At 39.3% G+C, this 27,805-nt stretch overlaps 1 protein-coding gene across 1 annotated transcript in view; it reads left to right on the forward strand.

Moving 5' to 3' along the window:
* The window catches only part of ABCA7 (ATP binding cassette subfamily A member 7), an 882,362-nt gene that overhangs the window by 747,667 nt on the left and 106,890 nt on the right, over window positions 1-27,805 (forward strand). Inside the window, exons 39-41 of the mRNA XM_044053819.1 lie at window positions 15,757-15,880; window positions 21,969-22,098; window positions 27,394-27,514. Of these exons, the coding sequence (XP_043909754.1) occupies window positions 15,757-15,880; window positions 21,969-22,098; window positions 27,394-27,514 (375 nt within the window). The remainder of the gene's footprint in view (window positions 1-15,756; window positions 15,881-21,968; window positions 22,099-27,393; window positions 27,515-27,805) is intronic.

The following is a 27,805-nucleotide window of genomic DNA, read 5'->3' on the forward strand; positions in this document are numbered from 1 at the left end:
TATGATCCATAATTCACTTGCTTAGAGGTTTTTAGACTTTCAGTATAACCACCCTGGAGCAACTAGTTAGCTCCCCAAATAGAGGCACAGATATCCTAGACCTGATACTCACAAGCATGGGGGATGTTGCTCCCACCCTTGCGTTGACTATTCCTTGACAACAAAATGATCTTCTTTAGTATTAAAACTAACCTAGAACCCCAGTCAAATTACAAACCTTTTAAGAGCTTTGCTAAAGCCAGTTACCTTAAATTAAGGGACAACATATTAAACTTCCAAGCCCCTCTGAACCTAGATGACACTGAGGCCTAGTATCCGCTGTACGCAAAAGCATTGTACAACCACATCCATAGCTACATTGAGGAGGCGATAGCTGTCCAAGTCAAATCTATGATTACTGGCAAAAATAAACCACCCTGATGGACCCCCCTAGCTTAAATAGGCTATTCAACAAAAGGAAAAATAATCCTCTCCAAAGCCAATAAGGAACAGGCAAAATAGTGTAAAAAAAAATGCTCACCAGTCTAAACAAACAAAGTAAAGAGCTGGTAAAATCTTCCAAAGCAAGCTGTGAGGCAAATATAGCCTCCCAGGTGAAAGATAACCATAAGCCTGTTTTTTAATTATGTTCGTTCAATGTGCCGAGTTATTCAGGAAAAGCAACACTTACACCGGGCCTGAAACAACCTGCAGTCTGACAAGTTCAGTTCAAACGTCTCTCCCAATCACCTCTTATCACACACAGAAATGCCCACAGCCATATCCTACCAGTCATTATGAGGGAACAGGTCCTTACTGCACTCAGTAAAGCCAAAAAGCCTCCATGGGTCCCGACAGCATTCCAGGATGCTTCTTAAATAGCTTAAAATAGAATTTATCAGGACTACTAGAAACCCACTTTAACCATAGCCTCCAGAAAAGCTTAGTCCCAGAGGAATGGAGGATTGCAACAGTCCCTCTGCACAAGGGGGGGCCATCAACTGACCCAGGGACCTACAGACCCATAAGCTTGACCAGTCTTATCTGCACAGATATGGAGAGAATTGTCATGGACTTGATCAATAGTGACAAAGTTCCACACACTGGACCAGACCCAATTTGGCTTTGTCAAAGGGAGGTCTTTCCTGCTCAGTCTGGTGAGAGAGTCACCAGAGCCATGGATGAGAGTAAAATGGTACACAGCTTATATAGACATAGCCAAAGCTTTCAGCACAATCCCGCAATTGAGGATCATAAACCCCTACATTGTCAGGTGGATAACAGACTGGCTCACTGACGACATGTCTGGATAGGGGAATCCACTTCCAGTAAGAAACCCATTACTAGAGTTATCCCACAGAGGTCAGTGTCGGGACCCCTCCTGTTTGGTAGGTACTACTTTGAAGTGAAGGCCAGTGTTTGAGGCATCTGGCTCACCAAATTTGCCAATGACTGTAAGTGGGGAGCAATCATCTAATCCCCAAATAATGTTGAGATCCTACAAATAGGCCTAAAAATGACAAATGGGATTGTGCCAAAACCATGGTCTGAGACTAAATGCTAAAAAATTGCGTAATCATACCCTTTAGCAAATCAAATATCCCTGCAATTTATAATATTGATAGCACACCCCTATAAGTAGACCCTGTGATGAGCGACCTAGGAATAGAGATACAGTAATCCAAACTTTCACCACCAGGTAGCTACATTAATGAGGAAATTCTTCTGTTTGGTTCAACTTATAATTAAAGACATGGTATCAAGGTCAAAGAAAGTCATAGTGCCTTTGTACTCTGCCGTCATCAGGCCCATAATTGAGTACAGTGCTCCCTTTTGAATGTATGTAACCAGGCCCTTACACCAATTGGAGCAGCTTCAGATGTTTCTCTCAAAAAAAAAAATATATATTACAAAGTGCAACGCATGTCTTATACAGACAAACTAAAGGCCCTGTTCCTTTACTCCATCTCTCATTGTTTATTGTGAGATGACTTATGCCTGGCCTACAAGGCATTCTCTGATACAGCCCTGAAGAAAATGTTATATAATCACCAGAAAAATTATATGAGGATTACACATTCTATGGACTTGAACCTTACTCGTGACTCTGACATAACTTGCTGAAGAGAGAAATTCATATCCCAAAGGCTACCTTGTCTATGGAATAAACTTCCCATCTTCGGGGAAAAAAAAAGCCCATCCCTCACTCTCTTCAAAAAGTATTTGGATAAATGTATAGGGAATCATAAATTCACTCCTGGTGTACTGCCCTGGTGTACTGTCTTTGCCCATTATGGACAGAGGCAGTCTATAAAATGACAAAGGACCCCAACACTCAAAGACCCACTACTCTGATACTACCTCATCCCATATTTGGGGAAGTAAGATGTAATGTCATCCTAGGTATTTTTGGCTCTGCTTCTAAAGGGTCTTGCGCCATTAGCCTAGTAATCACCTATGATGAAACCTATAAGATATTGGTAAAAAAAAAAAAAAAAACACTAAATCACCATAGGTAGACTGTCAGTTCACTTTATTCATACCAGAAGTTATTTATTTATTTAATTTATTTATTTGACATTTGTTGACCAGGATAGTCTGACTGAGCTTGTGCCCTTTTTCAGCGGAGGCCTGGGGAGAAAAGCTCCACTATACAAAATATATAGAATACTCATAGTACAAAATAATCAATGAAATCTGTGAAGTCGGTGCTTAAGCTCATATAGCAGACTGCCTGGTGCTATGGCCATTTTTATGTTAATGATTTTATGTGAACACCTTTATAATATTAACTTTTGCAATTTTTTGGGGGTATTTATGGTTTTACTTATCACATCAAACCGTTACCTGAAGTATTAGGTACTCCACTTTTAGTAATTTATTATAGCCGCTAATTAGTATCATGACTACCTTTGTAACCTTTAAAAAGAGTGATTTTTTTAGGCAGTTTTATCTAATGAAATCTTGGAAAATTTATGTACAAATGCACTTATCTTTTCATTATTTGTGGTTTGAATAAAGTGAACTGGCAGTCTACCTATGGCGATTTAGAATTTTTTTTGTTTCCCAATTTACTGTTTCATCTTTTTGCTTGTTTCTTTGGTTGGAAACTATAAGATATACCTGAAATTGGCTAGCTTACCACTATCTCACAAGACCAAGTATTAAAACCTCAATCAAAAGCTAAAAATACAGCACTGATGTATCCTTGGATGTATTTTAAGTAGCATGATGCATGGTTTAACCATATCCCTAATAATACTGTTCAACCTCAGCCTCCATACAAGTTTTGTACCATGTGAATGGAGAACAGCTGCAGTCATTCCCCCTGTATAAGGGAGGACCTTCCACAAAACCAGGCAATTACAAACCCATAAGTCTTACCATCCTCGTATGCAAAGCCATAAAAGACTTTGGAATTAATTAGAACTAATCAATAAGAAGGTTGGGTGCCGGGCTGGCAACTCGACACCATAAAAACTCCACTGCCAATCATGAGTGGACAGGTGATCATCTGTGACAACCCCAACCGGGAAAAAGCCGGAAGAAGAATAAGGCCATAGGAAGCCAACAAACACTGGACCCAGTTTCACTTTGGATTCATCAGGGGTAGGCCAGGTTTACTTAGCCTGCTGGACTTTTTTGAAAATGTCACCAAAGCAATGGATGAAGGTAAAACTGTACACACTGCACACCTCAACCTGGTCAAAGCTTTTAACACAATCCTGCACCCAGGCATAGCAGAAAAATTAAATAAACTGGGAATAAACACTTGCGTCACCTAATGAATTGCCAGCTGACTCACAAATAGGATGCAGAAGATCAAAATAGGGGAAGCTACTTCTACAAAGAGAGCAGGCACCAGTGGAGTCCCCCAGGGTTCAGTGCCAGGTCCTCTCCTAGTTGCTATCTACTTTTCTGAAGTAAAAGCCAATATCAAAGGGCTCTGGTTAACTAAGTTTGTAGATGACTCCAAGCTAGGAGCAGTCACTGAATCCCCAAATGACTTGGGCATCCTGCAGGAAGGTTTGTCCCAAACACAGAACTGCTGCCAAAATTCTAAACTGAAACAAATACCAAATAATGCATTATTGCAGCCTTTGGGAAGTTACCTACCCTGGAGAACTACCACATTGACATTATACACCTAAGCGTTAACCCAGATGTTTGTGGTTTAGGAGGTTATGTGGATTGTGATCCAAGTTTGGACCAACATGTGCCCGCTGTCATAAGAAAATAGTTCAATATTACACAGCTTATAAACAAAGGTATTGAGTTTAGGTCTAGAGATGACATTGTCCTTTTATACTCAGCCCTCATTAGACCAATCATTGAGTTTGTTTGCGTCTTTCGGCTTTTCCCGGTTAGGGGTCGCCACAGCGGAACTCCGGTCCGCTAATGATTGGTAGTTGATTTTTATGTGCCGAGTTACCAGCCCTGACACACAACCTTCAACGAAGGTACGCCCATTCACGCATGTCTCCATGCAGAAGACGCTCTAGCTGTGAATCGAACCGGACAGCGTCTTACTGTGAGGCGACAACGCTACTGCAGCACCACCACCGTAGAAAAAGACCAATCATTGAGTATAATGTCTCATTTAGTATGCATCTGTCCAGGCACATGCATCAGTTGGAAAGTCCACAGACTTACCTTACTAAAAAGATAGACGGCCTGAACAATATGTCTTACATGGACTGATTCAAAGCACTGCCACTACATCAGTATTCCACAGACTGCCAAGAGGTTACCTGTATCTGGCATACAAAACTTCCTCTGAATTAATACTGATAGACCAACTGCACATCAGCTGCTCAGATGACATCAGTGATACTTGACCTAGGGGGTCTAAACCTCTTTAACAATTGCAGAGTAGTTTAGAGGGACAGGTATATCTCAGAGGATTCCACAGCTCTGCAGTCTGATTGCCAGATCATTGGTGAAACAAGCTAAGCCATTTATATTTTTATTGAACTTCTGCCTTTTTGGGTTTTATTGGCCTTCTGCAGTCTGTTTCTTTCATTTATCGTAATATGTCTATATTAAGTCAAGCAATTCTTCTCTTAGCTGATTTTCTTCTAAACTGAGGGCACATTTTTTGTTTTCCATTTCTTATGGGCATTCTATAGAAAGTTCTGTAACATCTTCCTGTGGTTTATCACTCCTTAAGATTGACTGCATCTGAGTTTCCACAGTTTCCTGTTCTTCTCTTGCTGTCTATCTTCAAGTGAATGTTTATACTGGTTTCCTATGGAAGACTCCAAAATATCTTCATATGGCACCTGACCAGTTACTTCCCATTCCACTGGTTTCCCCTTGATATGGATGCCCATTGCTCTATCATGTTGTGGTGCTTTCTGAATTAATTTTCTACAGAGAATCCTTCACTTTGCAGGTACTCCATAACCGCAGTTTCTATTTCGTTAACTTCTCCGTTATTAATCTCCTTTTGTACTTTTTCTTTGTCGTCTTGTTTTTCGTATTGTAAAGTTTTCCATGTCTGGATCCCTTTGCCTGTATTTCTCTTCAAATAACGTTGGTGCTGCTCTTTTTGTATTGATTAGTTTTGCTTTCTCCTTTACGTAGATATTGCACCATATTAAATCTTTTTCTTTCCCATGTCCATATTTCTTCTTCAGATGTCCCCTGATCTTCCTGTTTCTCTTTACTTTGGGGACTCGTTCCATCATGTTGTGATGTAACCTGTGTTAGACCTTCTATACCAAATCCTTCACTTTGAAGGCACTCCATAACTTCAACTTCCATTTTTTTAACTTCTAGTTTACCAATCTTTTTATACATTCCTTCTTTGTGATATTTTTTATTGTGAAATTTTCCATATCTGGACGTCTTTGCCTGTGTTTCTCTCTGAATATTTTTGAGCTGCCTTTTTTATATTAATTTGGCTTTCATCTTCGCATAAATATTGCACTATATCAAATCTTTCCCATGTCCATATTTCTTTGTTATAGTTTTCAAAAAATCTTTAGGTTTTGTTTGTTTTTGCATTTCCTCAGATGATGCTTTTTCCAAACAGATCAAAGTTTCTTGGTCTATATACTGTTTTTCACAAATGTATTAATGAGCACAGTTTTTTATTTGAGTATTCTGATAATTTTTCTTGTGAAAGTATTTTTCTTTTCCTCTAATTTCTCTCAATCTTTTTGTATATCTTGTGTCTGGAAATTCTGGGCTTTTTGCATAATAGTAATAATACATAATTTCTTTCTTATCCTAAGTAGTCCACTATCGTCTTTATGGCTCTTCTTTGGCCTATCAATTTTTGTGATATTTGTAGACTGCTACTTCTACGACAGTGTACAAGATTTAGGGATGACCAACCATTAATGTAGTTTGTGCTTGTTCAGACTCGTGGCTTTACAGTGGATGTTTTTTAGACCTTAGTGGTTCTTCCACACTGACAAGAACAGTGCTTGCTGGGGATGAACCAAGACTGGTGTATGTGGTATGTCCACATATTAGCAAGGTTGGAATTTGTAATCTACAATATTTTGTGCAGTGAATAGTTGTGGCTCTCAGTCTGTGGTTTGGTTACATTTTTTGTATACATCCTGGTGTTTTGAAGATTATCTTGAATGATAGTGAATTGCGTCCTGGAGCCATTTTGCCACGTGTGAGGGGGAAAGAGGGAGATGTTGCATTTACACTGTTAACATTTTTGTAGTTTGCATATGTTGTAGGTTGAATTGGATAGTAAATAGGTCTTTTAGGATGGCTGAAATAACTGCATAGTATGTTGTTTAATTTGATTTGCTCCTGGTTGGTGGTTTTTATGTTAACAACAAGCTGTAAAGGTATGATTAAACATGTAGTGAGAATGTGTAATGGGACAGTGGACAGACATATACCCATGATGCCTTTCGTGAGTGTATTGACACTTTTGAGGACATGTGCAGCACACTCCATGGAACAATTTCCAAGTCTGACATTTAGGTTTACTCTCTGGGAAATCAGTATGGCTGATCACAATTAACCAGTGGCTTATAGTTAAATATCAGCATAGTGAATTACAAAAGATTAAACCCCGGAAGAAAGAAAAGACAGCATAAATTGTCTACCTTTAGAAAATCAGGATAAACCATCACAAATGTTTCTCTGAAGTGTAGTTCTTACATGGAACTTTTAGGCAGAGGAGGTTTTATGAATGAAGGGAGAATATAAAATCTTCAAGGACATTGTTAGAAATTAAAAACACAATGTAGGAGCTAGTGAAGAAAAGTACTATAACTTGCTAATGAAGCAGCATAAGCTCATGCCAAATATGGAGGCAACAGAAATATGCAAGTGATGATCCAGGCGAAGGGAAACAGGAAAAGAAAAATCGGTTGTGAAAGTGACAGAGATAGCGGTAGCAGGAGTTGTATAAATAGAAAGTGGATAATGTGAAAGATTAGCTTGTATAAGTGTACTAATTGGAAGGCACAGAAAAGAAAGCATCCTATTAAAAGAGTTGGTTGCAGGAAAAAGAAGGGCAGGAGTGAGAAGGCGACAAGTGCTCATAGGCATGTCAGAAGTATATTCTAAGAATGGCATAAAAATGTCATGGTAAATGGGGAAATGTCTTAAGGAAATTTAAAGTGATGTAGACGAAGTCCTGTGCAAACTCCTGAGTTAAATGCTTTCTTCAAGCAGGGTGGAGCATATTGAAGGGTGTAAGCTTGTGTTAAACTCCACAAACAGTGTATATTGCATATACAACACGTATGCAACATATTGTGCTGACATGTAAAGCAGCATAGTTTTATTGAAGGTACCACTTAAGCAAGTTATGTTACACCAGAGTTTCAGAAACAAAAGAAACTTGGCACTGCATTAATCTTAAAAAAAGAGTGGCCAAACAATTGGGAATATTTGTAGAACACTGTAATCTAAGAGGAAATGCAATTTTACATGTTTCAAAAATAAGCTACCAAGGATAGTAGCCAGGTTAACTTACAGTAAATGTTAAACTGTTGTATATTCTTTTTTTAATTCAGCTATAAGCAACAGTACAATAAGATGTGCAGAAGTGCAATAACAGAGGACATAACATACTGAGAACTTGCATAGTTTGCAATGATGCCCACAAACTCTTAAAACAATAACAGTAGAAGAAACATGCAATCCATAACCTAATGTCAGTAAGCAATAGCATTACCTGGTAGTTAATATACAGATATTTAAACTGATCATTAACTGTTAGTTCAGAGCAATGCCAGCAAATATCAAAAACTTTCACATTTTTTGTCAGTATATACTGAGCATATTAAAATAGTGGCACACAGGAGTCTTGATGTTTTACCTTTACAGAAGTTTACTTCATTACAACCAGAACTGAGCAATACAGTGCTAGTAACTAGTCATGCCTTATACCTTGATACCAGCAGTCAGTTTTTAGCCTACTTGTTTACAGGTACTCAAGCCTTCTCCTCTGTCAGTCTTTGAGGATTTTCCAGCATTCTGTTGAGGCCTCCATTATGCAGCTACAAACTCTCTCAGCCTTCCATAAGTAGCCCAGAGCTGAACTTTGCTGCCTGAGTCTAAGCCATCTGAATAAAATGGCAGTCTCAGAACTTATGTAACCTGTGCAACTCTACACCGTTGCAAATAGTGTAAGCAGCTGGTTGTCTATAACCTACTGTCTTATTATGCTTGGGGCTCAAATAACCAATTGGATCCACTAAGGACCAATGTTCCCTTAAATCTGAAATGTCATTTAAAGTTTTTGAGTTTGCTGAGGGTATATTTAAATGTAAGAGCAAGGATGGTACCCTGAGCCTGAGAAGATTTGTGAGACAGCATACCATAGTTGGTTATATAATCGTTAGTAAGCAGGGAGCACCACACTAATGGTTTGATTGCCATGAGCCTGTTTGGCTTCACCATGACTCCTTTAACTGGGTAGTTCAAGCTTTGGGTATGGTATTTGAGGGAAGAGGATAATGTTGCATGTCTAAATTGTAGGTACTTTCAAAAAATCTGTTTGGGTAACTTGTATTTCTCCTGAAGAAAGAAACAAAGCAGACACTCTCTCCTTCCAAAGGTTGCAAGATATTAGCCAAAAAAAAAACCCTCTCTTTCCATTCTCTCACCTGCCAATATTTACCTCCATATCAGCAGGGCAGGGTGATGCCATATCAAGATACGGGAACCCATGAAGTCAAAGCATGAGTAATTTCAGTGCAGATTCACTGCTATGAACCATATGATGGTGCTTCAGTTGCTTTTAGAGAAATCTTTTGCACCAAAGTAGACCATGATAGGAGTGCACACCCAACAAATAAGCTTCAAGCTTGGCAGAAAGAAGGGATGATTCAATATATATCTTGAAGAAGGCTTGAGGGTAAATGTACGAGTTAAAAGGTTCCAGTTCTCCAGCTCCCCAAACATCCCAAGAATGCTTAGTGCTAGTAGATGCATTGTTTAGTGACGCGAGTTCTCCCCATACAAAAAATCACCTGCTTCTGTTTATTGCAGTCTTCACATCATAAAGAGTTGTGTTTCTTTTTGCAGAGATATAACCATAATTTTATGGTATATTAGCTTCCTTCTTCATATTGTGGTGCTGTTCCTTTATTCTTTTCCCAGGCATTTGTTTTTGTAATCATTGCCATATTTAGGAGAACATATTAAACCATCATATAGATTTTCCTTAATTTGGCCCTCAGTTTTTCTGTAGTATCTCACTCTTTTGCTTAATTCCTGTTACCATCCCAGTTTCATATCCATAATTGTTCCTTTTATATGCCCATCTTTCTGCCATGACAAACCATTATCTGTAACCCTTTCCATTAGTCATCCTTTTGTCTTATTTTTCATGTCTGTGGCTCTTCATTCATAAATGCAGTACTGCCTAGCCGGTCTCTTAAAACCCACAGTCATCAAGCTGTCAACACTGCCAGTTATATTTTCCTGTCACAACTTAGTACTGGAAACGCTACACAACTTCCTCAGATTACTTCATTATTTTATACATCCCCTAGCTCTGCCTGTATCTCATTCACCTACTCAAACTGGTATCCAGAAGTCCTACATTTTCTGTTCAAACTTATCCAGCCCTGAGGAGGCAACCTTATCCAAACAGGGCATCCAAGTTATATTACTCTGGTAGTTAGAGCAGTACAGGATTAAGGGTTTGAGCTGTTAATAAGCTGCTTCCTATAAACAGGGTTACAATGTTTGATTCCTTTCAAATCCATTTACTTACTGAGTGATTACAAGAAGTCATCTGACCAGATTTAATTATATACTTTGGACTTTACTTAAAAATGACTTTGCTGAGTTGGTTAACCTCTTGCCACTGCTCCTCTAACCTGTTCCTCTCCAGTTTTCATTGTTTATATCTCAAAATAATTTAATCAGGTTACTAAGAAATATGAATTACTTATTTTCAGTAGTGTTGAACAGGCTTCTTGTGTATAACCGTTTATAGCAGGCCTACCACAACTGTACTTTATGAGCAGCTTTCTGTCATTTCTTTGTAATCCCTTTTGTCTCATAGGTTCCAATCTAATGTTCTTTCAGCATAAATCTTCCTCTAAAAGGGGGACGCTGTTGGTCTTTCATGGATTACCTAATTCTACATGGACCTTCTGTAATTTGGTCATTTCCATATGATTACTACTTCACCATAGTCTGTATTTTTATTTAGTCCATAAATTTACTGTATAATAGATATTGTACCATTTAAATCAGAATGCACTGACAGTTTCAAGTGATTTAATATTAATACTTTACTGTGCTTTGCAAATCTAACTAAACTTGGTAACTATAACCACCAAGACCCAATAGCTGCTAACACTGGTTAACAAACAGAAAAAAGTAGCTAACTTTTCTGACTTAGCTGACATTGTAAATTCCTCAATTCAAAAGCCTACATAGTCATATAGTTAATCCCTGCCATGTTACAACTCAAACTTAATCGGCAACATTTCCATGTGGTGAATACTTCACCAGCTACTATAATGTTTATTCTTTTGCATATTATAATTCAAATGTAATAGTAATATTTCTGTATGTGTAATTCTTCACCATACTCAGTGATTAAAAAAAATATACAGTTCAGGATTGCTTTGACCACATGGCCTGGAACATGTTCAAAGAGACTTCCACTGCATATCAGCACACCAGCCTGGAAGAGTCCACTGAGTCAGTAATAGGATACATATTGAAGTATGTGGATAATGCGACAATCACCAAGAGCATCACCGCGTGTGCAAACCAGAAACCCTGACTCACTAGTGAAGTGTATGAGTTCCTGAGGGCACGCAACACCGCCTTCAAGGATAAAGAAAACCTTAGGTTAGCCAGAGCAAACCCGAGCAAGGAGTGAAAGTAGCAAAAAGGAAAATGGTCAGAAAATCCAAAGCCACTTCAGCGACACTAGGAACTCGAGGCAACTGTGGCAAGGCATTCAAACCATCACAGACTATAGGTGCACCTCCACACAGTGTGATGACACTACAGACTTCCTCAACAACCTCAATGCCTTCTTCAATAGGTTTGAGAAAAAATAACACAACTGCAATGAAAGCTACCACAAATCAAGCGAATGAAGTACTATGCCAAACCCTGTTGATGTCAGAAGAACCCTGTGCAGGGTCAACTCAAGAAAAGTGGCTGGACTTGACAATATCCTTGGATGAGTGCTCAAAGAATGCGTGGACCAACTGATGCAAGTTCTCACAGAGATCTCAGGCGGTCGTATGCAAATGCTTTAAAACCATAATACCTATACCAAAGAAGTCCCCACCATTAAATCTAAATGACTACCACTCAGTAACACTCACTTTAATAGCAATGGAGTGCTTTGAGAGGCTGGTCAAGGACCACATAACATCCAGTCTCCCTGTATCCATGGATCCTAGTCAGTCTGCATATCGACTAAACCGCTCCACAGAAAACGCTATATCAATGGCACTTCACTTATCCCATGGCCCATCTGGAAAACAATAACTGTTATGTGCAAATGTTCATAGACTTTAGCTCTGCCTTCAATACAGTGATTCCCCAACATCAGATAAACTGGACCAACTGAGAATAAACACTCCTCTTCACAACAGGAAACTGGACTTCCTCACAGATAGACCACAAACAGTACACATGGGTAAAAACTCCTCTGAGACCATCAGCATAAACATGGGGGTTCCACAGGGCTGTATCTTGAGCCCTCTACTCAGGACTGCACCATCAAGCTCTGCTCGAACCACATCATCAAGTTCACAGATGGTGCACGTCATAGGTCTCAGTGATGAGGATGATTCAGCCTACAGGGAAGAAGTGAGTAAACTCATTGTCCAGTGTGACACCTCACACTAAACGTGACCAAGACCAAGGAGATCATTGCAACTACAGTTGTTTCAATGGTGTCTGTGATGTATAATGTTTGCAACTAAAGTGGAGTCAGTGTTGTAGAAAATAATCATATGAGAACATCATAGTAACTATCTTGTTTCCCCAGGTATTTTAGTCTGATAATGTCTGATTATTCTGTTCCCCCCCCCCCCCTGTGTTTCAGCTGTTCATCAGATTTGCTAGCTATCCTCCCCAATATCTCCTGACTCCACTCCCAGTACTACTCCTGTGGGTGGGACTTCCATCACAGAGTGGGAAGGGGATTGGGGAAACTCTGTATTGGGAGGCAAATCTCCATTCCTGATACTACCTTCTGGTTAGCTTACCCCAGTGAGGTGGAAAGGGGATGAGGAAACAACGTGGGGAGGAGAGAACAGCTAGTTACATGCAGCTTCATACTGAATGCTTACACGGGCCTTTTTCCATTAAGCCCTACTTTCCACTAATACGAGGTGTTTGTATCATCTAAGTGGGCATGCAGTGATGACGCTTAAGGAATGTCTCTGTTTTCATGTGGCACATCGCTCTTGCCTGACCACCTACTGCAACAACTGCTGTTATCACAGCCCTGATAGGATTTGTAAACAAACGGCCAGCAATCGCAATACTGAAACACTTAAATCCAAAGTAAATATAAAATATTTATTGAGTAACCATTTTTAATTTCCTTGTTCAAACCGATTTCGGCTAACCAGCCTTCATCAGTGAATAGAGTTTTCCATTCAATGTAAATAGTGAATATTTATACATAGCCCCAACCAAAGAAAAACATGGTATGATCCAACCAAATAATTCATGCAACCAAGGTAGCAATGGGCATCAAAGTTTACATCAAAGTCTAAATAATAATGTATAAAGTATAATGAAACATTACCTTACAAAAAAAATACATAGATATAAATATAAAGAAGTATTATCTCAAAGTGCATTATAACCTATATTTTTACATATAAAGGCATATATTACAATGCCACACATAGAAAATCCCAAGCACATCCTATATATATTATGATATAGAAATCAAGTATGTTATATCAAGAGACAGTTATATACATACATAAATGTATTAGACTTATAGTAACATAATGTCTAAAAAATACAAGTCTCATAGTGTTCCTTAGTAAACCAAAGAAATTCAAAAAAGCATGTATAGTTTGCATGCCAAGTAAAAAAACTGTATACAGGAAATAATTATTTTGAAAACATGTTTATCCATATATCTGTATATATACACACTCCTAGACATATTGAAATTTCATAATTTATTTTAACCCCTGCTATTGATAGCCAATGGATTAATTTCCTATACATATATATATATATATATATATATATATATATATATATATATATATATGTTATAACATGTTTTCTAATAAAACATACATCATATGATTTTCCCTTTTAAACACCCCATAGTATAAGTTGTTGTCATGCCAAGTAGAAACTAGGCACATTGATTAATTCAAGAACATATTGACAATATATAGATATTAATATGCTCATAATCATATTGGAATTTCAAAGATTCTTCTCCATTTCCTATCTATAACCTGTGGATACACATCCTATACCTAACATCTCCAAAACTATTACAAATGATCATTGAGACCTGGGGGAAATAGTGCCCCAAGATTAATGATCCAATATTTCTCTTTGTGGTTAAGGATACTATGCCAACCTTGTTGATTACTTCTATCTCCTGTAATTTTGTCTATAATCATAAACATGAACTTGGCATTGGTATGTTTAATAGTATGTCTATAGAGGGCATTGGTTTCTTTTTTGTTTATAATGTCACGTTTGTGTTCATTCATTTGAGTTCTAAGTGAGCGGGAGGTTTTGCCCACATAAAAAGCTGAGCATTGGCAGGTGGCTAAATACACAATCCAACTGCTGCTGCAGTTACCAAAGACTCTTAAGTCATAAACCCTACTGGTGTTGGCACTACTAAATTGTTTAAGTTTACTTACTTGTTGGCATGACCCACAGTGTCCACATGGGAAAGTGCCCAAAAGTTGGTCTGCAGTTATGGTCATTTGTTTATATATTGCACCCCCACTTTCCTTATGCTTATAATGAGAGACTAGGGCGCCCAATGTTTTGCCACGTCTGTATGAAAACTGACATTTGGGACCCAAGAGTCCCCTTAATTCTTCATTTGCAGTGAAACTAGTAACAAAAGAGTAGCTTTTGTATTTTCAAAATCTTGCCAGAAACCCACAGGTAAACTAAGTGCATATATATGTTTGTGTGTGTGTGTGTAAAGATATATAAAAAAATCTACCCACACACACATTTATGTAAATATGGAAAACATCCATATAATCATAGTGTTGAACTTTTTTTTTTACTCCGGCAGAAGTGTTAAGTTCTTGCGAGATCAAACAGTGGGGCATGGGGAATTTGCCCTTTCCCTACTGTAGATGGATTTTGGAGTTGGTGCATATAATTTGTATGGGGTGGGGGAGGGCGCATGAGGTTTGACCCCTTTAAAAAATTGAGTTGGGGGTGTTCTGTTTTGATCCTTTTTGGATCAGTACTTTTTAGTTAATGTTTTTGTATTTCAAATTTCAAAGTACATCCATGTATATGGACAAACACACCACGTATTTAATGAGTATATGCATGTGTGTGTGTGTGTGTGTGTGTGTGTATGAAACGTTATTTAAGTTTGGACTGGAAGTACAAACGCATTGAAATCAAGTACATTAGTTATTTAAAAATTACAGCAAATTATTGCAGCCTTGCCTGGTTCTGTGGCATAGAGGTCAGAGTCCTTACTATGACCCAGGCAACTTGAGTTCAGTTAGCAGCCCCAGCACTGGAAGACTAAGGCAGAAAGGAGAAGGAAATATGAAGGGGTGTGTACCCCTCCCCTTTCCTGGGGGAGGTGGGAAAGGATGCAAACACTTGGAGCGCAATTGGGTAGTGCAATATCTCTTGTGGAGACAGGGAAAATCACCACTTTTGCTTCAAGGGGATAGGTGGAGCTGCTTAAGAGAAAGCACTCATTGAGAAAGTGAGGGGGTCACCCTTCACTGCAGCCCATTACATAACGCCACCTCAGTATGTTGCTGATGTTTCTGGGGGTTAAGGGCAGCAAGCAAAGAAAAAATTAACCACCATGATGGCTGTCTGTATATGATGGCCTCTCCTGGTCAGCCTTCATCCTCATTAATGGGAAACAAATAGGTTGCTCAACCAGAAGGGGGCTTATGACCTGCAAACAGCAGGGACAGAGAAACAACAAAAAGTTATTGTAACCTTATGTTTCTTAGAGTCATTGGAAAATTGCCATCTCCCTGTAATAACGAAGGCTTTTGAGAAGTATAAAAGTTGCATCTCTTATAATATGTGACAGCTTAGAGCTAGGACTGTGTTTTACCTCCTCCACTTTCACTCATACTTTGCTGTTTACAGAACCTGAATGATGTGAACAAGATTTTAAAGAAAGTGTTCCTGATATTCCCACATTTCTGTCTGGGTCGTGGCCTCATTGACATGGTGAAGAACCAGGCAATGGCAGATGCGTTTGAAAGGTTTGGTAAGCAATTAATTTCCTTAACTTTGTTCACCTTTATTTTTGAAATGGGAAGTGCTGTTGCATTTTTTGTAACGATATTACAAATTTTTGTTTTATATCTCTGCTTAAAACATTCAATTGTGCCTTGCCTTATGTGCTGATGTATCAAACGGATGAATCACAAATAAGTATTGTTAAATGATATACATTAGTCATCTTGGATAATGTAGGTACAATGCCTGTCATGTTTAGATCTACTGGCAAGTGTGGGGGGGAATGTCTGTATTTATTTGTAACTCCATTTCTCATGAGATTTTGCATGAATGCAAATTTAGAACTGGGTGAATTCCTAGTTGCTCTCAGTAAAAGTAATTATTCCATTTTAGCCAGTTGTAGATCCCCATCCATGACCCTGCCAGAACATCCAGAATTTCTTAACCAGTTATAAAAGTTAGCAATAGAACCATGTATTTTTTTATGGCTGTTTTCAACTATCCACACATAAACTGGCAAACTTTTATTACCAACAACAAATATGCTCTGAGACTTCCGGACTTTGAAACTGCCAATGTGCTTGATTAAATTGTCCCCCCGTACCCACCAGATATGTTAATCATCTTGATCATGTCTTCACAAACATTTTTCCTATGATTTCTACTTCTTTTGTCAAATCTGACCCATCCTACTGTGATATTCTCTATGAAAACCTGCTTTCTATATTCAGGGATTACTCCAAAATTACTTACTCATTGTTTCTGATCTTCTGACTAGCACAGATGGTTTAGCTCTCCAACAAGTCTTATAACTGAGGGTGCTGCCTACTGTTCTGAATTTTATTTTCTCTTTGATAGATGCATCGAGGCATCAGTACCAATCCAGTGTATGCATAATGGCTAGTTGAGAACTAAATGCATATAGTGTAACTACCACATCAACGGTATATAATAAAAAGAAAAAAGCTTCTGGACATCACAAAAAGATCCACTTCATCAATGTAAAAGTGGTTTAAAACTGGCAAGCATCTCAAATGTACTATTAGAAAATGTAAGGCCAACTATGAATTGAAGATTAACCAATTCAAAGGACAACCATAAGGCCGCCTTCATGTATATTAGGAGTATTGCGAGTAACATCCAGTTCTAAACTGATCTTAATCCCCAGTGGTACACCTCCTTCTCTTACCACAAAGACATTGCTATTATTCTTAAGAACATATTCTTTTTCTGCTTCATTCCACCACCCCACTTCCTTCCATCACCCCTCAGAGCAGCACTCATTGTCGCACCACTGTGCTGTTTTACCAACCAAGCTGTCTACAGAATATTTAAGTGCGTCTTCACAGTACTGATTAGATGTACAGTCGCCCTCATATACTGACTGGCTCAAAAAATTCCGTGAGCAGTAAATGAGATGCAGTCCAGGAAACTGAGGACTGACCAGTACATAAAGCATGTCAGAGCAGCCTTGTCTCGCTTGAATGCCAAAGATCAGGTTATTTTCAGCCACGTAGTTAATAACATCTGCCCTCTGAATTTGCCAGTTTCTGACGAGTTGTTGCGCGGTGTGTACAAAAGCTCTTGTTTTGTGTTGTTCGACATTTATTTGAAGGTGGTTATTTTTCCGGACAGGCTTTTTTGCTTTAGTTGGTCGCTTGCACTTCAAAGTAAGTACTTTGAACTTCCTTTCATTTTTAGATGGTCTCTGAGTTGTACGTTTTTATTTAGTCAGAGTTGTGTGTGAGGAATGCTTTGTTCTAAATCTTTCTAACATTAGGAAATGTTAAGTATGTTAAAGGGGAAATGCCTTTAATAAGAAATCTAAAGTGCCTGATTCCTTACTTTTTCATAGTAAGCAAACAAGAAAGACTTTGCTAAAGGTGCACGCTGTGCTCTTGGAGGGAAGAGTTTGAAAATTTTTGAAGCTCTAGTGGTAGTTCTTGGTGTGATTTCTAAACAAAAACTTTGTATTAGAATGAACATAATGAAATTAACAAAAATAATATGTGCAGTATAACAATAAGGCCGATGGACAGGTTGCATATTCTGTTAATGTTGTTGCTAGTCAGCCTTGTTTCAAAGTATTGTAATAAAAGTAACCTTTTTATGGCTAGTGGGAGTATAAAGTAAATGAGTTAATAGTTGAGTGACTGTAATCTGTGGCTGAATGTTGTATATCTGACTAAGTTAATCAGAAAGAAAATTGTGTAGAATATGGAGTTCGGCTCTTGCTGTAACATTTTCCATGTCACCACCTGCAAGCCAGAAGTAAAGGGTATTACAGCTGTCCAAGCAGGAAGACAGGAGAACATGAAAGTCCAGCTGTGTAAAATCTTACTACTTGCAGTTTTCCTTACAGTAGGCACCCTCTGCCTATGGTAGCCCGACGTCCAGCCAGTATACCAAAACCTTAGGTTGTAATGCTGCCTAGGCAGGGGATCCTTACAGGTCCTTGGAACGAATGTAGTGCTTAATCCACATATACTTCAGATGTAAATAATGTGTCTTGATAATGGTTGACACATGGTCATTAATTGTGAGTCTATCACTGTGATCCATTCCCAAGATCCTACACAGAAGATAAAAATTCCAAATTATTTCCCTTCATAAATATATTGTGTGTGAGAGAGTGAGTGCTGGGGGTAGTACCTTGACAGATGAATGGTGGCATGCACAGGCATGTCAGTTGTCTTTGCTTGGTTGAAGTTCGGTTAATTTCAATTTGAGGTTGTGCACACTAAAGTAACACCTGATCAGTCTTCTGTAGTGGCAATGACTTGCTTAAATGCCTAATAAATAAAGGTATAACTGAGTGTAACTGGTATAACACTCATGGCTAATACTTCTATTACATGTTATCTTCCTTAACAGTATTGTACACAGCAAACAGTAACAATGCTAAGATAGTGCCCCGAGGAACTCCACAACTTAGTAGGTAAGTGCCGTAATTCACTCCAGCAACCACTTGAGTGCAAATTGGAACACAAGAGGTGAGCCATCCTAGAACTATGGAAGTTAAGCTGCAGTGAGTTCAGAGATGCTCCATCAAGGTTCTGTGGTCCACATTGGCAGATACTTCAGACATATCAGGGAAGACCAAACTGGAATATAACCACTGATTTATCACTTTAAGGAGCTCACCTTCATGATAAGGAGGTCACTAGTGTTACTGCTGTGTGTTAATCAGTAGACAGACTGACAAGCATCAGCTAAGTCACGAGTTGTTAAATGGGAATGTAGCTGTGTTGACGTGCAGTAACAGCATGTAAAAGGAGACTCGGAGCCACACAGGAATCAAAGCATCCTACCACTCAGAAAAGTCATAAAATGTAGAGAACAAAACAAGTGGAACATTAGCAGGGATGGACTAAAGTCAGGTCAAGTAAAATGCTTCCAAATCTTAAAATAATACCAGCTCAGTATGAAGGACTTAAAAAGAGACTGATAGAGGCTTTACTGCATTGTGTAGAGAGATGGAGCCCTGATTGCAACCCAAATAACAGGGTTTTGATCAGTGGTCCCATCACAGGAGGAGTCTGGTTGGGAGGAGAAACTTAAGGGGCATGGCCTGCTCACCTCTCCTGGAGAGCACACATGTGAGTTGCAGTTTCACTGTTGGAGATCAGGGAGTCCTTTCCTGTGCTTCGGGGCTGGGAGTATGAAAGTAAGGTATGACTGGCATGATCACCTCATCGCATGTCCTCTTCCCCTGCTTGGATGAACACTGAATGGACACTTAGGGCCATAAGTAAAAACCCTCAAACCATCTCTAGTGGCTGCCTTAATGATGGCCCCAGTTGGTCAATTCTCACCCTAAACGAAGAGGGAACACATGGGTTGATTAGTCAGGAGGGGCTGATGATCGTCAGTAGCAGGGGTGAAGCACGTGCAAAAAAAGGCTGGTAGATCACCCATACTCCAGGTTCTGAATAAAGTACTGTTGAAAATTCTGAAAAAAAATGTGTTGAAATAAAGTACTAGCTGACATCGGATACTGCCTAGCAGCATAATTAAAACTGGCATTCAGAAGTAATAGAGATGGTAAAAGCACGATAAACCATTTGATCTGAAATAAAATTTAAATTTAACTAAAAGTTAAAATGCAGAGCATATAACAATGTGCAGCCTGCTGCCACCAGGCTTGCAGTACAGCAATCATAGAACTAAACTGCAGCCAGAGATAAGAGAATTACATTACGGTTAAAAATCTACCATTAACTTGATTATGGAGATGTTTGGGTCCATATGAGACCTGCAGAAAATTAAGGTTTTCTCTTATAACTGAAGAGAATGTTATGTTGCATTATTTTAAGATAGCACAAAAGTGGAATGATTTTTAACATGCAGTTATGTCTCCCAATCCATTGCACACATAGTGCTGAGCATTAAAATAAAAACTCAAACCAGAAGCGTTAGTAAGCAGCTGGAACGTTATGAATCTGATGAAATGGGCTTATCCTCTGCATCTCCTAGCATATTAATAAGTCAATAACCTTCCCCCATGTTGCAATTATTACTCTCTTCCCCAAGGAACTCTCTGCCTTCCATTTTCCCCATCCAGACACCTACACCCTCTTATCTCCTCACATCTTCTCCTCAGCTCTGATGGATTCGATTTTGCAGTTTTCTTGAGTGCAAGGGTATTTGCTGCTTTGCCTCCTGCATAAGGTACAAGATTCGATCTTGATCTCTGGCATTTGCCTGTATGGGGTTTGCATGTCTTTCCTGTAGGGTTCCTCACACGTCCTAAATACATGCTGGGTGTTTCTGTCTCAAATTCACCCAAGAATGGACTTATGGGCAGCAGCACAGACTCTAGATGATGCCTGTTGGGTGAAGAGAGTTGTATTGACCAACTGTTTTGGGCATCAACTGTTTCTCATAATATTCCTCTAGTTAGGAAAACATAAATCATAGACTACTCACCATGTAAGGGCTAGCAACTCAATGATGTAAAAACTGGCTCTAGGTGATTTAGTCGTGTTGACTATTGTCAGCATATTTTATGAACACCACACTAGATAAAGTCTCCTTGGTCTTTGGAAACAAGACATCAGTGCAGCTGGAGGCGCATGCTTTTGCTTAGTTATGTAGTCATGAAGGCCATGGTAAAATCTGCTGGTGAATTACCTTCCATTTCCCATCTGTGGTGAGTGGTCCAAGGGTAGCTGAAAGAATTGGAGCATAGAATGAAATGTCAGCTAAGGCATGGATTCTAATCCAAGCCATTTAGTCATCTGTGTTTTAGTCACAAAATGTACTGATTCCAAGTGTGATTTTGGCTTTTCAGAAGTTTTATATTTACCCTCAATATGGAGCAGCCGTAAAACTGCATGTATAGAGCAATTTGGATGTGAGGGGTGCAGGAGTTTAATGCTTTGTTTTGGTATTGATGTTAGGGCTGGCAATAATACTGTATGCTGAAGTGTTTGGTGTTCATTTAGTAGCTATGAGTCCAAATTAATGAGATATTTGTAGCTCACTAATGTAGCTATAAAATCAAAGTAAGTTAGCAACCATTGGAAAGTGAGGGCAAAAGCGTCATGTAAAGATAGAGTTTCTTTACCACACAATGTCACTTCACTGTTGTATCCAACTTTGTTGTTACCCAGGAACATTCCACACCATCACAAGAGCCTAATGCGCCATTACTGATGTAACTGCTGTAAACTGCAGCACTATTTTCCAGAATCATGTTATGTTTCGATGTATATTTTGTATTCTGGGTACTGGTTTTACTGCTGTACCACACTGTTCTCTGTGTTGTGACTGTATTAATGAGTCATATAATCGCTAATAACATTCTTTGCATACAGTTCCTAAGCTTGACTTAAGCTCCTTTCAGAAATTGATCCTGGCTCGTTGGATACTTAGACCTGCCAGAATGGAATAGATGAGCTGTGGGTTGTGTTCTGTCCCTTTTGAATATGTCCTGTGGGGAAAGACAGTTTAGGGTGCCTGGATACCTCCATGTTTAGTAATATCAAATGTTATACTAAAGGCATAATCATGTGATAAACAAATGGCAGTTGTCAGAATGACAAAATGTTTTCTACCTTTATTGTACTTTTTTCATTGTTATACTATTAAACAACCTTATTCTTTTTCCATAGGCGAAAGTCACTTTGTGTCTCCTTTGTCCTGGGATCTTGTTGGAAAGAATATGTTTGCCATGGCTGTTCAGGGACTTATCTTCTTCATTTTCACTCTGTTAATACAGTATAAATTTTTCATCAGAATCAGGTGAGTTTTGATGCAAATTTTGTTTTTTGAGTGCTACTGACAAATTTGTCTGTGCAACAGGAGCAGATTTTTAGATTCTTTGTGTACTGTTGCTGTCACATAATTATGGTTGGTTGTTTATTGCAAAATGTTAGTTGCTTGTATCCCTTTCCTTTACTACTTACATCCCCACAGCCATGTTTGTCATTTCTAGTACTTACTGTAAAGTTTCATTACTTACCTGCGGTGGTGGTGCTGCGGTAGCATTGTTGCCTCATAGTAAGACTCTGTCCGGTTCGATTCTCAGCTAGAGCATCTTGTGCGTGGAGACATGCATGAATGGGCGTACCTTCGTTGAAGGTTGTGCATCAGAGCTGGTAACTCGGCATGTAAAAATCAACTACCAATCATTAGCGGACCGGAGTTCCACTGTGGCGACCCCTAACCGGGAAAAGCCGAAGGACACAACAATAAATTGGCAGGAAACTATAAGTTTATTTTGTTTGCCCAGCTGTTGAAGCTGAAAAAGCAACTGCTACTCCTCTTCCAGTTCACCTGTCCAGGAATTCTAAGCTGTTTTAAAACCCTGACCCTTAACTGTATTAACCTGTGCCGACCTTTCTGATGGTTGGTTCCACTTGTCTACCACCCTTTCTGAGAAAATATATTTCATGACCTGTAGGTTATAACTTGTTTTCCCTTGACCTCATGGGCATGAATCCCTCTTCCTAACTCTATCCTTACCATCTCCCCTTTTAGTGCCTAACAGATTGTTACCTTGTTCCCCTAGCTCTCCCCTTCAGTAGTGATAAGAGGTCAGCCTCGCTTCATCCATCATGCGTTCAATTCCTCTTATCTTCATTGCCTCCCATTGCACTCTTTCTAATACAGTAACTTCCTTCTCACTGTAAGGCATCCAGAACTGTGTGCAATATGCAGGTTTCTGCACTGACCTTACCAGTGCCTGATTAGAAGGACATCATCACCTTCCTCTCTGTGGATTCCATCCCCTAGTTGTGCACTCCAGCATCTAGTTTGCTTTAGCTGCAGCTGTTTCTCACTGAGCCTGATGGTTCGTAGTCACTTTAATAATCATCCCAAAATCGTTTTCTAAATCACCAAGTGCATAACTTATCTGAAGTGTACTTTACAGACTTAGAAAGGTTGAATTGCAGTTAGCACCTGTTACACCATGACACCTGTCTCTTCAGACTTTGCCTTTTTTGTAATAGTAATGTCAAACTTTTGTATCATTAGCAGAGAGATTGGTCCAGTTTTCCACATCCTGCATGAGGTCAGAGGTACATATTAAGTAGAAAATAGCCTAGGGCTGTCTCCCACAGAACACATCTTGTCACTGATTTCCCATCTTGATTGCTCCAACTAATTAACACAAACTCCTCTAACCACTTCTTCACCCATTTGCAATGGTTGCTACCACCACACATCATTTTTAAGGAGCCTGTAGTGTTTGGTAAAGTTGTGATAAATCACACTGATAGGATTACTTCTGCGTGTCACTCATTCATAAAACTAAATCAGTTAGTCTGGTAGCAGCTGTCCATTGTGAAACCAAGCTGGAGCTCCATTTTATCCCCAGAACCTCTCGAGTCATGACTTTGGAATCCTTTCGCTGATTTTTGTTGATGACTGAAGTTAGGCTCACCAGCCTGTAGCTTTCTGGGCTGTGTTTTTCCTCAGTCTTTGTTGAGTGGTACCACTATAGTCTGCCAACAGTCTCCTGGGCACACACTTTCTCTAACGGATGAATTGAGTATTTCTAGTAAAGCACTGGACAGTACTTCAGCTGCACCTTTTTAAGATCCTAGATGAGATCCCATCTGGTTCCTGCACCATATCCTCCTTCAGTGACCCTGATGGCCCACCCTGTCCTTTTTCTGTCATTATCCTTTTTTACCCCTCCCTTCCACCTGCCTACCCTCACAGATCAGTGCTTGTCCCTTCCTTTTCCCAGTAAATACTGATATCAAGTAGTTATTACTGATTCTTGTTCTACATTCTACCCTTCCACTAAGTTGTTAGCTTTCCTATTGGCCTTCTTCCTTTTTCTTGCACACAAAAATACCTTCTTTCCTTAATGTCTTCTGTTGATCTTTCTTCCCTGTACTGTTTTTACCCTTCTTATGGACAAATTGTTCTGCTTTTTAGTTGTCACCCCCTTTTGCCTCCAATTGCAGTAGTGCCTTTTGTTATCTTTTATATAGATATCTTAATATTCCTGATGAACCATGACCATTTTCTCCTCCTCGTCATCTTGATCATCTGTGGGTTGATTTTTTTTGTCATTTTTCTCCCTTTTGCCTTCAGTGTTTGGGTTTAAGCACAGCTGCTGCATATGAACACAGCCTTTTGGAGGTGCACATCTCCGCCCATATTGCTGCCTGCTGATGTTGGCAGTGCAGAGGGTCGGGCAGACCCCCCCCACCCCGATGTGTAGACTTTCATTAGCAGCCAATTGCCATTCTCCCCACTCTGGTTCCTACAGCGCCTGGGTCACTATTCAATACTGCATAATCTTGGATGCAGTCAGCGTTGAGTGATTGTTAGACTGTTGAGTGTCTCCTTGTACTCTGGTGTCCGAGACCATTCACCTTAATCTTTTTCTCCATACCCCCCCCCCCAAATTATTCCATTTTGATATTTCATAGCAGTTCCACTCCTGTGCTCTTCTCCCCTCTATCAGGCACCATGTTTATCAACCCTTTATTTTTTCTTATTTAACCCTGTGTAGTCTCAAACCCTGATCTTTGTTTGGTTCTTTCCTTGACCAGTTTGGACCACACTGTTGAGTGTCCCTGTTGACCAGTGAAGCTCTAGCCTGTAGGTCTTGTAACTTCATCCCCCCTACATAGAATGAAACCAAGGATTTTTCCGTCTTTGTTTGCTGCTGTTACCTTTTGTTCAAACCCATCCAAGTCCAATACCACAATAAGTCTGTTATATCTGTTCACTCTTAATAAAAAAAAATACTCCAGTGTTTCTCAAAAAGATGGAAGTTTTCCATCATAAGTACCTGCTCTTTCCCTGCCTGTCCTATTGTCTTGTTCCTTACTAATCTATCCTAATTTGTATTTGCACTAGAAGCCTTGCAGATTATATTACTTAATGTACCAGTTTTACCTCTGTAGCCTCTAGCAACTTTATTCTGAGGTAGCTTACTGAGGCTTTCCCTTTTAGCCTTTACCGACTTTTTTGCCGCATAGGTTACTTTGAACTGCTTTCTGTCTACTGCCTCCTTCAACTGTTTCTTATTCTCCTTCTGTGCAGTTTCTCCATACTCTGTCAACTTTTCTTGTAACCCTTACCCGGCTTAAGTCTGCCCACCCCATCTTTTTCTACCCTATCATTTTTAAACATCCTGTATCATGTGCTTTGGATCTTTTCCCTTTTACCGTGTGTAATTGGTCCAATTACCCAACCTAGTCTGCATTCCTTCCAGTGGTCAGTGATTTCAGTCTGACTATCTTCTTACTTAGTTTTCTGGCATTAGAGTAGTACCTTGCCTCTCTTACCCCTCCCATTCTCTGCTTGTCTTTATCCCATTTGTTACTGGGCTACTCCTCTTCCCTCCCACCCTTAGATGGCCTTTGCTGTCTGTTCTAAGCTGCTTTTTATTGTTTCTGTTATCCTATTGCTGCCTATTGCCTTGCTGTCATCCTTTTTGCTTCTTTTACCAGCCTATTTAACCTCTTCCTGATTCCTCCAACTTTTTCTTTTTCTTCCTATCTTGCCTTCACTTGCCTTTCCACATACCCCTTTTGTCCTTCCATCCTCTTACCATTGCCTTCATTGCCCTTGTCTGCTGCTGTTGCTGCCCTACTGTTGTCCCCTTTTGCTGCTTCATCCATCCCTGGTCTGACTTCCCATGTTTGCAGCAGCTCTTGTTCCCTCTGCTTCCAGTTTGTTTAAAGGCACGGATCTGCCTTTCCATTTCCTGCTTCTATAAGGCAGTCCATTGAGGACTAAATAGAATTCCTTCTCCATGCTGCAGCTCATTAAACTCTTCCACAGCCATCCTTTATCCCAATCCACTGCTGTCTGTCTTACACCCTGAGCTAGAGCATTTCAAATGCCTTATCCTCTGCATCCTACAACTGCAGTTTGGTTTGGGAATATTTTTGTGTGCGCCACCATACTCGAGCCCCAATAAACTGCTCCCACCTCTAAATCTTTCTATTAGCTGTTCTGTAATCTCTTCCACCAAATCATTTCTATCCGCAGGACTCAGTACATAGGCATCCTTCTCCTTTTGGGAAACACCTTGGACAGTGTTTTGCATATCCATGTGAGATTTAGATCTGGAACCATTTCTTACTTTGCCAAACACCTTCCCCTCTTCTTTTCCTTACCTAGTACCTTTAGTGACTGGATTCCCATAATGCTAACAGCCCCTCTGTTTCTCTTATGTTAGTTATTCTATTAGTAATTGTACTGCCTTGCTAGAGTTTTGCTTCAAATTCCAACTTCTCCTTCCAAAATAAGTAAATCACTTATCTAAAGCCAGGTAACTATTTCAGCAGTAATTTTATTGATACAGTGATTGTAGAAAATGGAGGTGCAGGCATTTATTTAATGCAGGAGTGGAAATGCTGGTTCTGCTTGCACTGTGTAATGCGTACTCCTCTTCCTAGCAAGCCTGTCTAATATTGCTGTGAGAGCTGGTGTAGTGCTCAAGTCCGCAGCATCATATACCAGGTTTCTCTTTTTGTTATAATTTGCACTTGTATACTGTGGTTTATTTGTATGGGTGGGTTAATGTTATGATGCATCTACATTTTGCTTTCCTGAACTGTAGACTGTTGTGCTTTTAACTTATTGAGTTCTCCATGTGACCTTTTCTTTTTCACATTAACTAGTCCATGACGCCTACGACAAAATAATCATTTTATTGCTCACCCACAAGCTTTATAATACTAGTGCTGTCAAAATTTCCTGATTGACTGTGGCATTCGAATTTTGGCCATAGTAATGAAAGTTTTAACTGCTGAATGTTTTCCACTGAGGACTGCCAGAAAAAAATGGATTTATACACTTGTTTTATGATATTCATACCACTGGCAGATGGATATTTCTTTCAAAGAATATCATTATTAAGAGTCATTAGCGTGTGGCCTTCTTCAGATTTGTTATTCCAGAATGCCTCAGATATTTTTAAGAATACCACCATCATACAGCTGTTTACATTTTTGTCACCCACCTTGAAGTTCATTGCTGCTTACTGCATTTCACTGAGTGTCTAACAGCCTATCTTTGAAATGACACAGAATATTAGTTATATTTGTTTTTTTTCTGTAGGCCTTTTTCTGTAAAACTACCACCTCTGGGAGAAGAAGATGATGATGTCAACAAGGAAAGACAGCAGATCCTAAATGGGCAGAGAAGAGGGAATGTGCTTGTTCTTAAGAATCTGTCTAAGGTGAGATAATTCCTCACTCCCTTGTTCATGTATTTCTTGAGTTATCTAACCTTTATGGCCCAACACAACAGCTGTACTATATTTTGTGATAAAGTACAGTTAGAAGTGGCTTCTATCCTCCTACAGACCTAGACTGTTTGAATTCATTTTTGATGGTAGAATAATTTTTCAAAGAGATCATCTCACTTACCATGCCAGCCATACTGAACCAAACAGTAAAAATCACCAACATTATGTTTACACCCTACCAAATACTTGTTTGTATGGACCTATAAAATATGTAACACATTA

This window comes from Protopterus annectens, chromosome 13.part0 (assembly GCF_019279795.1).
Source record: "Protopterus annectens isolate FY-2018-M chromosome 13.part0, PAN1.0, whole genome shotgun sequence".
Taxonomy (NCBI): Eukaryota; Metazoa; Chordata; order Ceratodontiformes; family Protopteridae; genus Protopterus; species Protopterus annectens.